The sequence below is a fragment of the Agelaius tricolor genome, unplaced genomic scaffold (assembly GCF_023055355.1).
Source record: "Agelaius tricolor isolate 1412-34295 unplaced genomic scaffold, bAgeTri1.0.p SCAF_12, whole genome shotgun sequence".
In the NCBI taxonomy this organism is placed as follows: domain Eukaryota; kingdom Metazoa; phylum Chordata; class Aves; order Passeriformes; family Icteridae; genus Agelaius; species Agelaius tricolor.
In genome coordinates, this window is record NW_027269272.1 from 22978652 (window position 1) to 22992617 (window position 13966).

General features: G+C 41.6%; 1 protein-coding gene across 9 annotated transcripts in view; it reads right to left on the reverse strand.

Moving 5' to 3' along the window:
- Nucleotides 1-13966, reverse strand: part of LOC139595129 (multiple epidermal growth factor-like domains protein 6) — a 189986-nt gene that overhangs the window by 80078 nt on the left and 95942 nt on the right. For all 9 annotated transcript variants that reach the window (XR_011680865.1, XM_071438113.1, XM_071438112.1 and 6 more), the window contains one exon: nucleotides 8715-8837. Coding sequence is in view for 8 of the 9 variants with exons in the window: in XM_071438113.1 (XP_071294214.1) it covers nucleotides 8715-8837 (123 nt within the window). In the remaining variant the exon portion in view is untranslated. The remainder of the gene's footprint in view (nucleotides 1-8714; nucleotides 8838-13966) is intronic.

Below are 13966 nucleotides of genomic sequence, written 5' to 3' on the forward strand. Positions count from 1 at the left end.
GAGTCCCTTTTGGGACAGGAGCTGTTCACAGGGTTCTCAGGTGGGCCTTTCACAGAGCTGGCGTGCAACAACAGCAGGTTCAGTTCAAGTTGTTCTTCTAATATATCCCAGCTAAAGCCCTCAGGTACTCCTGTAATTGAAGTTGGAGTAATCCAATATGATGTTGATCAAACTACTGATCTTTTAATAACGCAGTGTAGCTCTCCCAGCAGTTGCTATCTCGCTGACAGTCATGTCTGGATCGCTTCCTCTGGGCCAAGGCTTTGAACAGAGAAGCTGACTGCTTTCTGTTTGCTTTAGATTTTATCACAAATTGTTTTAAAGCTTTTTAAGGTTGTATCAGATGGCTCGTAAAATCCACAGGCATTTCAATAATAAAAAAAAAAGAAAAAAAAAGGGAGTTCTATGAGGTGTCCAGGTGAAGAACAGTATTAAATGCTCCCAAAGAGGAACACAAACACCACTCAGGAGCTGTGCTCTTTCCTGTCCCTGTACCTGCCGTCAGTTCTTGTTTACACAGCCTGTAGGCAAAGCTACAGAAAAAGCTGTAGCCACCCTGCACAATACCCTCCTCTGAAAGGCAAATGTGCACATTTTTCTGCTCACAATTTCCATTTAAAGTACGAATTTAAGGTTTTTCCAAGCCTTGCCTCTCCAAACAAGAATAATTCAGCTGCAATTTGCATTTTCGATGTGCTCAAAATGAACACCAAGATGACTCATGTGCTGTTTATAAGATGCCTGTATTTGCTGGTAAATACCTTGCTACAAACAAGCTATAATTTAAGTATTCAGAAGTCTTGCTTCTGCATAAAATTACTACTAAGTGTAATTTTGGAGACCATGACCAGAGCTTCAATTTCAGGCTTGCAAAGCTCTTCCTACACAATGATTCTTAAAAGTACGAGTGGATTTTCTTCTCTGATAACAGCAATCATTGTATCTCTGTAATTGCAGAAAAGATTACCTGGCTTTTAATTCACATTAGTCAGCTCCAACAATACCCTGCTTCTTTCCTTTCCTTCAAAATAAACTAATTATTGTCAATCAGCCCACTGGAATGTTAACATTCTCTATAACCTGCCTTTCAGATGTAGTCATACATGCAAAAAACTAGCTAATATAAACTAATCAGAGCCCTAGAAATATCTCAAAACATATTTGTACTGCAGTCTATCATTTTTTGTCACATTATTTCCAAATATTATCTTTCATCCGGACAATAACAGCCTTTTCATATAGCTCTATAATGCTTTCCATCTAACTACTCACAGCTCCCCCGTTAATTAAAAACATCGAGTCCCTGAGTAATATGGCAAACACTGCAATTCTTCTGAACTTTAGATGTTTTCACTATCAAAAGCTGATCAATACAGCTTTATGCATCAAGTGGTTGAACAAAGAAAACTCTCCAGGGTAGTTTTTTTTTGCCCATGCCCAACTTTGTTGTGCAAAACTCAGGGAGGAACCATGGAGGGGGTGGCAGCCGCTGTCCCCGCACATCCCACAGTCTGAAGGACATTCCTTCCCAAGGATGATGGCAAGTTGAGGTTCCTGCTCCATATTTGCTCCCAGCTGGTGGAGCTGGAGGAAGACAAGGTAGCTGGAAGGCTGGGGAAGCAATCCCTGTGCCGAGTCTATCATCAGCTGTGACGCACGGGGAGCCACCAGCGCCATATGGCAGACGCCGTGGAGATAGGACTCTGCCTGTGCTGCTACCTGTGACACCCAGAAACAAGCTTTCCCCTTCAGATCCGTGATCACTAATTCATCTGATAACTGGAATGCAAAGGGAAAAGGTGCCAGTTTTCCCTGGGGTACGAGCAATGCTGTGCTTTTTAAGAAACGCTGCTGCCTTGGAACGCGGCACAAGTTGAGCTGCAGGGAATGTGTGACACGGTGACAAGCTGCAATACACCTAACCCTGTGTTAGGTAGTGTTCTAACAGTGTACTAACCCTGTAGTCTGACATAACCTGAAAATTAAACTGCCAGTTCCACGGTTTGTTTATGCAAAAGGCTGTTATTAAAACGTTGCAGCTGAATTAAGCGTTCAAAGGCAAAAATCTAGGCACCAAAAAACAAGCTCTGTGGAGAAAAAGAAATTTGCCAAGACTATCTGGAAATAATCATTGAATCCTTGAAATATAAGTGGTCCCAAAAGTCAAGGGCTTTTGGGTAGGACTCCTTCAACCATTGCTTTGGAGCCTTGGATTAGGATAACAACACCCTTGACCCAACTGGTGCGCATAAAACTTCTACTTAAAAAGTGGCTGCAAACTGACTCAGCCTGTTCTCAGCTCCCATGGATGAAAACACATATCCAGGATAAAGGAGCTCAGCCTGCAATGGCAGCGCTCACTTTGGAGGGAGCTGTCATAACTGTGAGCCTGTGTACCCCGAGGGATGGCAGATGTGAGAATCTGGGTGGTTCAGCTCGCAGCCGCCTTTGTTCGGTGCGTGAGGGAGGGGCAGGCAGCCTTCAGCAGCAACCAAGCAGGAATCAGGGAGAAACTAAAGCAGGGCAATTAAAAAATTGAAAAATAAAAGTAAAAATATTAAAACCTCAAAAATAAAAAATCAAAAATAAAAAAAAATCAACAATAAATCAATTATCAGAGCATCAGATGCTCTTCTCTGCCCAGACCAACACAGAAGTGCTCTGAACCAGGTGGGGAGTGTCTGCTCTGGCCCGAGCAATGTGTCCCTTTCCCTGACTGAAGAGAGACAGACACAAAATGCTGGGATTTGCTGAGTTTAGTATTCAATGTGTTTTTATAAGATTGAGAAGGTTTGTGTAGCTGGGTCATTTTGCTGGGGAGGGCTCACAGAAAGAAAGGGACTGCCCTGACCAAGCCACTGCCAGCCTGGAATGAGCCCCCAAAATTCAGCTCAAGCTCCTGCCTGGTCAGGCTTGCCAGGAATCAGCCCTCAGGTAATTAATTTAAAAAGTCCAATAAGCTGAAGTCAGTGTTACCCTTACTATGGCTATGTTGTCATTTTTACTGCTTATTTGGAGGGCTTTTTTTTGCTGTAGAGCTACCAGGAATAGACAAATGCAGACAGATGACACAATTTGCCTGGGAGAGTGTAACAGCTCCACGCAGCTATTGATCCCAGCTGGATCCAACACAGCATGGGAGAGCACGAGGGAGGTCAGAGGAACAACCTCCAGCCATCACTTCTTCTTAGAGAAATGCGTGAAATTGAGAATTCCAAAAGAATGACTTGGGAGTAGAAATAAAATTAGATTCCCCATCAAGTTTGCAAATGTAGAACATCTCCAGCAGTTTCTGCCCAGAGCTTCTCCGCAGCCATGCACAAAAATCACACAGTCCTCCTGCCTAAATCCAGCAAAAACACAGAACTGAGTGCACAATGCCAAACAGTGTTTATAATGCACAATTAATCCCTAATCTCACTTAATACAGTTCCCTCTGTAAGACAAGTAGGGGAACCCTACTTTTTTAAATTTCCAACTGGGATCTAAAATCAAAAGCACTTATTAAGCTTTTTACTCATGACTAAAAATAATTATTTGACAGGTAGGAGCAATAATAATTAATACTTAAATGTAAAAACAGATATTGCTTCTTGTTGAATTCACTTCAAATATGAGACATTTACCAGTATTCTGGATTTACAAACTAATGGAGAAGAAAATGTTTACTCTTCACCCCCCCTTGGCAGATTACAGCGAGTTTTTTATACTTTGAAGCATAAATACTTGAAATTATCTGCCTCAGCTCTAAAAACCTAAGCTGGAGTCCCAGGATACCTAAAAGCCACTAAAAACAGGTTTGGAAAAATCAGAAATTAGGCTTTACCTTCTCTCCTCTTACAAGTCTTTTTCTTTTGCGTATACTTTTTCTCCTCTTTTTCGAATTGCTGTAAAATCCCAATACCCTGAAATGCCCCAGTTATAAAGTTGGTTCACCCAGGGTCTGCTGAGGTGATGAGGTGGACTTGCCCATTCCCCTCCCTCTAAGAGGCAGACTTTAGGTGGACAGAGTAATTGAGTTACAGATAATTAGATAATTGGGAAACAATTCCTGCAACTGGATTTATTTCCTTGTCTCAAGACAAGGTCTTGAAATAGAGGAAGATGAAGAGGGTCGGGTGGCTTCACCTCATCTGGGGGTGCCTTCACTTGAGTGCTGTAAGATTTGAGTTCAGCTGGTTTGGTACTTGCTGCATCTGGAATAAGAACTGGTGCTTTTTGATATTTGTGAAATATATTCTCCTTCTGCTGAAGTGTTCCTGGCAATAAGTACCTCAGTGTCGTGGCCTGCCAACAATGTGTGTTGAATCAAATGCAACTGTTAGAGTTAAGATCATGCAAAAGCATCCTGAATCCTTCCAGTAGACTAATTTCTTCTGTTCTAATAAAAATGAAATAAATATAATTAAAAATGCCTTGGCATTTCCTTCCAAGTGCATGGTATTTTGTCCTTCGGTTTTTTATCACAGGACATGGCAGACACCTGTACATTGATTTGTTGGGCAGGGAAAACAGCCCAAATGCAGAATTAGCATTTGTTCTCTTCAACAAAACCAGAATTTTGACAAGAGTAAATTGTGTTTCAGACCTTATTGACTTAATAAATGCTGTCACCTTATTAATAACCACTCTCTTGCTCTCAGACATGTCCCTCAGCATTGCTTTTAGCCCACCATTAATTCTTGCAAGGCAACAAGCAGTGTATGGAGAGTCCCCCCCTGCCCTGGGAGCAGGCTCCAGCAGTGACCCCGGTGACTCCTCCATTTCTGGGGTAACCAGTGGTGGTGGCCCTGGCACAGTCACACTCTGGCTCTGGAGGCAGCTGCTCCCAAAGTGCCCCTGGCAAAGGTCAGGAAAGCAGCCAGAGCTCCGAGGTTTGACTGAAACCCCCAGGGATGGGGTTACAGCCATTGCAATATCACTCTAATCAACCAAATAGCAGCTCCTTTCCATCAACAGTTAATCACAGGACTTCACTTGTCTCTAAGTTCCTGCAGTTGCCTTGACAGATGAGAGCACAATAATATAAATAAGAAATGACAGTTTACCAAAGAAGGTTAACATAAGGTCACGACCTTTTTCTACTTGACTTCTGCAGCTTATTCATGTGTGAAAACACGCTTTTGTAGCTGTAGCCTCAGCATCCCTTACAGATTTGGACTTCTGCCAACAACTGAGCTTTAAAATTACCATTTAAAATACCATTTTAAATGGTATTTATGTTCAGAAAATACCATTTCTGCATTTCGCGATGCTCGAGTAGAACTGCTTCGCCTCAGAATAAAACATGAAATGAGGATATCTCTGCATTTCACAGCCTTTCTCACTGACACAGTGGTGCCTCTGCTCCACAAACAAGGAGGTTTTGGGCGCACACCCATTCCCTCTCCCTTCCTCAGACCAGGGCACATCTTTCTGAGCAAACCCGTCCACAGGCCCTGCCCAGGCTGCCCCAGGAACAGCACACAGATGCACAGGGCACAGCATCAGCCTGACAGTCCTACACTGGTAAATGTCAAATATTAATTTGTCACATTATTTGTGCAGTGATTTAAAGCCAAATCCTGTCTCATCATTCATTTCCATCAGGCACACGAGGAGCGGGAGGGAAGCAGGAGCTTTCTGTCACAATCTGAAATGCCTGCGCCAGGAGCTGCCAGGAAATATTTCTCTGTCAGAGAAGCAAACTGAAGTTCTGAGCATGAAGGCTGGAGAGTGAAAGCTGCAGAATAACATGGAGATAATTAGCTTTGAAAGGCTAATCAGGTCACTGCTCTGGCTGGCATTTCTATGGAGATGCACAGGCCTCCAACTCACCACATCTTACTCTCTATATGAGTATTCCTCACCAAAGTGAAGTAAGACCTTACAAATTACATAACTCTGAATGACATATCCTGCCATAAGAAACCCCAAAGAGCCAGAAAAGATCCCTACAAATAGACAGGAAATATCCCTACAGCCCTTGCAATGAGGATAGACCCCACAGCACAGGTCTGTGCTGCCCAATCCCCTTCCCCCTGTGGGTCCAACCAGCCACAGAATCACTCAAGAAGGAGAAGGTTTAATCAAAGCTGATACAATAACTATTTTAAGATTATCCCACATATTTTATGCGGTTGACTTGTGCATATTCATGGAGCCTTGTGTCTTGCACACACCTTTGACACCCTAGAAGGTGGAGTTGTTGAGCACTGTCAGCTCCTTCAAGCTGTGAAATGAGGCCTTTGGGTCTCCAAAAAAAATTGCTCACAAACCCCCAGCAATGCTTGATCAAAACAGCAGTGCTCTTCACTAAGTTGTTGGTTAGTGAATTTTTATCCACTTTCCCTTCCTTAGCATTAAACAGCTACAAATGGCTAAAAAAATATTTTAAAAAACCCAACAGTTCTTTCCCAACGTCTTTCCCTTTTGTCAGAAGGATGCTCTATTTTGTTTCTGAAAAAACACGATCAATCTTTCCAGTAATAATGACTTGCTGAATAAGATCTGTGCTACTTCCATGCTGCTTTTCTAACAATGCACCTTATTTGTACCTTGGCTTATAAAAAAACCCCGTACACTGATCGATCATTGCAGGCACCAGTGAAATAAAACCAACCACGAGACGAATAATGGCAGCAGAACAATAGTGCCCATCTATTTAATGCCTGAGTTTAGACTAAGGGGTAAAATAAAGCACAATGATGCTATAAAGGCAGAAAGAATGGAACAACCCAGAACAACAATAAACTTGATTCCTCCAAAACCACTGGTTAACCTGAATGAGGAGCTGTTTTTACTCCTATCTGCAAAAATGGCTCCTTTGAGCAATGCAGAGGCATTAATAAAACCCCAGTTCACGCCCTGGAAGTCCTTCCAGCAGCACTCAGTTTTGTTTGAGAGCTCACTTTCCCCTCACGTAGTAACCAACCACTGAGTTACTCATCTTGTACCACCTGATGGCCAGAAATTGGCTGATGCTGGCCTCCTTGCAGGTCAGTACAGCCAAATTCTGTCATTGTCACCTCTGCAAAGGTTCAGGTGTATTTAGTGACACCACCACACTCACTCTGTTTTATGATTTGAGTGCTTGCAGTTCATTGTGGTTTTTTCCATTTTTGCCTGAGGATTTAAAAAAAAATGGCCTCAAACCAGCCAATAATATATTCCCCTGGAAATCCAGGTCAGATAAAATACAGTACAAAAATCAAACACCTTAAGCTCTGTCTGAGTTTTTAAAGACTGTCCAAAATTGAATTTAAAGTGCATTTTAAGAACTGAATTGTGCAGAAGGAACACTAATTTGACTAACTTATTTTAATAAGTTAAGGAAAAATGACTCATGCATGCTAAGGATTATGATGAGTAGGACTCCTGCTTTCACAAACCTTGGGGTCTGGACAACTTTTAAGCACTGAAAGCAGTAAGTAGGCATCAAAACACAGACCTGTGCACTGGCCCATGGGCATATTGCCAGTCAATCCCCCAAAGAGGAAAGAGAGGTGAAGTAGCAGGGATCTGTGAATCATAAATGCTATTCCTGGGCTGAGCTCTCCAAAGGCCAAAATGAAAACGTGGAGGACCATAATGAAATATTTCAATCAAAATAACATAACCATCTACAGCTTATTTCCATTGTCAAGGTGGATCTCAACTGACAGGCTGCCATAGAAAATAATTCTATTGTCTTTTAGTGAAAAAAGGAGTGCAGTCAAATAAATCATAAAGTTAGGACAAATCGTATGACCACAGATGAGAAATACAATGCTTTAGCCAAACCTTAAAAAGGAGTTGGACAATGGTAAATGAAATCTTGGAAGAAGGGGATTTGTGAGAGCCTGTGCAATGGGAAAAGCCAGAGAACAGAGTTTCTTGTGAGAAGATGATAATACAGTTCATGAAAATCTGCCCTGAGTTTAAAAAAAAATCATCACTGATGCATTTACTGCAGCACTGAAATGCAGGGGAGGTGCAATCCAGGCCTACAGCAGAGCACACCAGATGATGTGGCAGCACATCCCTGCTACCTGTGTCAGGGGAGAGTCAGGAAGAAGGAACTGCTCTGGCCTGGAATGCAGCACACCTTGGGCACCTCACACCTGACCTTCTGCAGCATCTGATGATGCACAAAATGCAGTGACTCTAGGTCAGCACATCATGTGGGCTTGTTTACAGCCATTCTGTTTGCCAGTGAGCCACATATTTCATTTTGTGTTCTAATGTAAGTTTTTGCATAAGAACGAATTTTACCCTGTAATGCACTAACTAGACTTAAATTTCCCTTAGGAAAAAGACAAATGGGTTTACATAGCATGTGGTTTTAAATCCTTTTTTATTCAGTTAATCTCTAGCTGTGGAATTGTGATTGAAATATGAAAATGTATGTGTATTTTCCGATAAGAACCATTTTGCTTAAGAGACAGATGAAATATTATCAAGCGCATACACTTTCTTCAAGTTTTTCAACTGATGACGGAAATCCCATAATCAGAACATGGCACAGCCAATCCAGGTTAAGTGATAACATTTTTTTCAACAAAATAAAACAAAACCCCAACCCTTTGAAGTGTTCTTACAGTTACATCTTCGTAATCCAGACATGAGAAGATCTGCGCTCTCGACAACTCTGAGCATACGCTCTTCAGCTGGCTCCACATAAAAGCCAGCATTTCCTTCCCCTTCCTAAGTCTGCTGATTCCCTAATAACAGTGAGACATGGTACAAAACATTACCTGCACAGGATTTTCCATCTTCCTCCAGCTTCTGGCCAGCTGGACACTTGCAGTGGTAGCTGCCGATGGTGTTGCAGCAGCGGTCCTGGCAGCCGCCGTTCCCCGTGGCGCACTCGTTGACATCTGCCAGGAGAAAGCACAAGCAACCAGTGAAGGATGGGCACTGACAACAGTCCCTGAAAATCTGAGGACAGTTGTGTCTGACTGATGTGAAAAAATGAGAAAGTTTCTGAGATGAACAGCTCAGGACCCTGAAGCAACATCAGAAGTGGCGACTCCCGGCTACGCTGCTGAGCCCCTCCACTCAGCCAGGCTGTGCCAGGGGAGGTTTAGGTTGGGTACCACAAAACATTTCTTCATTGAAAGGATTGCCAAGCACTGGTACGGGGTGCTCAGGAAGTGCTGGAGTCACCACCCCCAGAGGGATTTAAAAGACAGATATCATGGAATCATTACAGTTGGAAAACACCTCTGTGATCCTCAAGCCCAGCCATTAGTGGATGTGGCACTTGGGGACATGTCCTCTAGGTGGGCTTGGCAGTGCTGGGGTAATGGTTGGACTCAGTGGTCTTAAAGGTCTTTTCAACCTAAAAGATTCTTACTCTCAGGTGAGACAGCAGAAAAGCCAGAAGGAGGAGGATTAAGCAACAGAAGATAAGCATCATCATGACTGTAAAAACCACAGGCAGTTACTTTGTAATAGTGGCACTCCTCATCCCCAAGGGAGAAATGAGGCTTTTAAAAAAAGCATTTAATTAGTTTGTAAAGAAAAACCATAAAAAAAATAATTTCACATTCATGCAAGAGAGGTGAAAGCCTTTCAACTGCAACCCTTCGGTGTTAAAGACTAAGATTTACCAAGGTTTGTTAGTCCTTTAATGAGCTCAAGTTTCACTTGACTGGTTCATTTCTGATCCTGGCTAAAAGCCACAGGTTAAAAGAAATTTTTGAGGAGGTTTCAGATACACTTTTAAAAGAAAAGAGTACCACAAAACACCAACTTTTGCTAAAGTGTAGTTGAAGAGGCACAAACCCACAGAAACCACCTCATTTCTCTACAGCTTTAGATTCAATGCAATGACCAACAAAATGATAATTTCTTTGTCCTCAGTGATACTGGAAAAAACTGGCAGGCTATAAAGAAATAAGACAAAATTCAGTTATCCCAGAGCTACACGACAAACTAAATCCTAACTCGCGTGATGCCAACGAGGCTCTTCTCGATTTCTCGGGAACGCGATTCAAACAGAAAGTTTTCCTGGAGAAAAACACTCCCCCCCTTCCTCCCCTCCAAAAACAAACGGCACCAAAATAACAACGTGCGTCTGCTCACTTCTTCTCAGCAAGAGACGAGGAGAGCATATGACAGGAGGCAGATTTTGGACGTGTTCCTCCGAGCTCTGGGAGGAGGCACGCGAGCGCGCGGAGAGCGGTGCGCAGCCCCTTCCGAGCGGTTTACTCGATGTGGTGATAAACAGTAACAAGCCACAAAATAACCCAGCTCCACAGCTTCGACTTCTATTTATACTAACAGGATTGAAAACTAATAAAATCTCCCTGCTCTTTTTATTTTCATTTTTATCTTTAACAAAATTAAGGGAAGAACTGGTTTATTCTTTAGCGTCCAAAATGTTACGTGACCTCCTGGCGTAAAATATTGACTGATTGAGTGGTCTAGGATCTACAGCCCAATTTATTAACACCAGTGTCTGTATTTTGAACCAAATTATTGGACCAAAACCTTTCTAGCTGAGGAGCTCATCATTATCCCCTTGATTTCACCAGGGTATAATCCATTCGGAAGTGCATACTGCTGTTGCATGCTAATATATAGGAAGTTTCTCCTTTGATTGCAGAGTGTTCCTGTTAGCAATTAAAAATCTTTTCCTTCCTTATTCAGCATAAAATCCTGTGGTCCAGCTATTGGTGCTGTATGACTGAAAACCTCATTTCCTCCTTCTTCTAACCCTACCTTCTAAATGCTCTGTCCAGGATTTCTTTGTCTCTGCCTTAATATTTGTTTTCATCTTTTGATGAAATATTTTCATGCATTTCTTTGCTGCTTTTTACACCAGAAACCCACCACCTCTTCTGTTATACTCTCAAAACCTGACTTTGCATCTCCATGTGCCTTTAAAACAAACACCTTATTTAAAGTTAATCATCATAAAATAAACTATGATTTAATTTCTGAGTAAAGGCACCAAAATTTTTTTTGACACAGCTTTATTAGAGAGCAATCACACTAGAAGGAATACACTGAGTGGGAATAAATCTCACCAGTTTTAGCCCTAATACTATGAAAATCTGCTCTCCAAGCATCTGCATCCTTCCCTGTCCTGTCTCCTGTTCAAGACCTTCCCCACTGCCTGCTCTCTGCCAAGCTGTTTTCTGCAACTCCATAATAAAGGTCAGATGTTGCCTCAGTCCAAAGAAGCACAAAAATAAATGATCTGAATGTGAAGTAATAAAGAATGTGTTTTACATTTGTAAAAGGCCGGGTCATAGAGCTTTTACAAGCCACAATCAGCTGTTCCATATTCTTAAAGCAGAGTAGTCAGGATTTTAAAATCTGATTACTGCTTTGCCACTGAAAAAAAAAAAAAAAGGAAACTTAAAATAAACTCAACAAAAACAATTCTGTCAAATGATAAATTTCTGTCTGCTTTCCATATTCAATGTCACTCAAGGTCGCAAATATATTTTGCCTTTTGAATAGTGAGCAAAATGACAGAAAATTTCTGACACGTAACAAGTCTGCCACGTTGGGTCTGACAAAAGTTCAATGTTATCAAGCCTATCAATCCATCTGTAATGACATGCTGTAGGCACTTCAAAAAAAAACAAATGTGATGTTTGCTACAGCAATGTTTCACATTTATTTATAGAGCCAATGTTGCAACACAAAAACATTATCCATGGGACATACTGGATGTGAGCCTTCAATCTTGCCATGGGAAAAATAATTGAAAACACCTTGTATCTAGATTAACTTGATATTAACTTTATATATGATCTGTCTAGCATATATGTGTGGGGAAAAAATCCACAATATATTTTAAATCCAGTAGTATGTTAAAATATGGATTGTTGACATGTGCTCATGTCCCACACTCTCTGCACTCATGGTATTATAGACAGAACTCTGTGAAAAGGTGTTTTTTCTCCAAAAATCATATAAAATACTTTCTATGGAAAGGAACATACCTTTTTTTCATGAAGCAGACCACCTTTGCCCAGTTAACCCTGCCTAGGAGCTACATGCTGAATGGAGAAGGACAATTCCAATCCCTTCACTTCTCTGCTCTTGTTTATGCTATTCCATCTGAAAATGTCACACGTCCTCAGCTCCAGGGAAAATAGCCCTTCACCAAGTTTTTATGAAAATGTAGGTGATTTCAGATTTCCTACAAATAAATGAAGGCTTTATGTAAAAGCAGACACTGGACAAAGGGCTTTTCATTGGTAATTCCAGCTTGAAATCTAACAGCAGTGACCTGCTCTATCGCTAGCTCTCAAAACTAGAAAGCAGATGAAGAAGAATCAGTGTGAAAAGCAGAAATAGGCGTTGGCATCAGGGCAGAAGTCTCCTCTCCACTGAGCTGCTGGTGAGGGCTGCAGCTCTGCAGGGTCTGCACCTGGAGCTCAATTCAGCACCTTTAAAATCCAGGGGGGATTAAACCTGTCCTGAGCACAGCCCTGGCCAGAGCTGGGCAAGGAGAAAGCACCTGCAGTGAGCAGGGGCTCAGCTCTGCACCAGGAAAACCATCAAGTGAAAGACCATCTAATTTTGGCAAATTTGTATGTTGAAATCAGTTAACAGCAGTTAACTCACTGCCTACAGCTTAAGATATTTTTATTTTCCCCATATGACACGTTTAATGCCATATTCATTAATATAAGGACTAATTTTTAAGATAACAAAAGGAATCTCATAACTGCCACACAGTATTTAAAACCCATTTTCCAAGGTTTCTGCATTTATCAGCTGTATATGAGCAATAACTCTGTTCATTTAAGGCAGCCACATGCAGATTTGCCATGTGGGTGCCCAGTTTTGGGGCTAACCCGTGCTCTGACCCGTGAGCCACTGACTCCAGCACGTGTCAGAGCTCCCTGGACTTGAAATAAATCACTGAAGTGGAATAAAATCTGTAAAATCATTGCCATTGTTATTGCAATCCTGCCTGAACAAAGCCCACCAGCACGGAGCAAGGAGGTGATTTTGATTAGTTTAAAAGCATTAGGGGAACACACCCTGCTTCAATCAGGGGTCACAGCAAGCACAACACATTCGTTTAGAGGGAAGACAACATTTCATTAACAATATTTGGGACCTTCTCCTCAAGACTATGATGAAGATGGGCTGATTTCAGGAATCTAAATGTTAAATATCTTTAAGAAAGCAGTTTGATTCCTCTCTCCAGCAGCCACTGGCAGCTTCTATTAAGTTTTATAGCAATTTAGAGATGTAAATTCCTAACTCGGAAAACAAAAATGCTGTTGGGCAAAATAAACCAAACCAAACCAAACCCTCATAATGGTTAGGATCAAAGTCTAAATATAGTTTATCATGTACACCTCAAATGCTCCTATATGCATACTTTAGTATATCTGAGTGTCTGGCATATAAAGGTGTAGAACTGCAACTATCTGACAATTTGCTTTTATAAGGAGGTATTATAGGCAAGTGTCTGCAAATCACAATGCCCATTTGACAACTTCTCATACACTGATCTAAATAATTTGATTCAAGTTTTAAAAAGTCTGAAAATCCAAAAAAGAAGAGTACCTCCTTAAGTTTTACACACTGTTTTTGGTTTTCTTTTTAATTACAGCTTGGATAGTTTGCAACCAAAACCATATGCCTAAAAAATCCTGAAACCTGAGAAAGTTGATTTGAACCTTAAAGGCCACTCACTGCTACAATGCAACGTAGCACACATGCATATATATCAAAATTACACATACACATAATGTAACGAACAAATACACGGGACAGGCTGCCAGGCACAACACTTGCACCCCAAAGGCTGCGTTTGCCTTTTGGTTTCCTGCAGAAAGCTTTGCAGCAGTTGTCTGTGAGCAGTAATTGTCTCTAAAACATAAATTACATACATCACTTCCAGCACTAACCATAAATTATCCGCCTGAATAGCAAACAAAGCTGCTCGTTCTGATAGTCAGCGCAGCCCTGCCCGGCTATTGATTAAGCACTCTCAATGCTTTATTAGGTTTTCTTCCCCCACAAA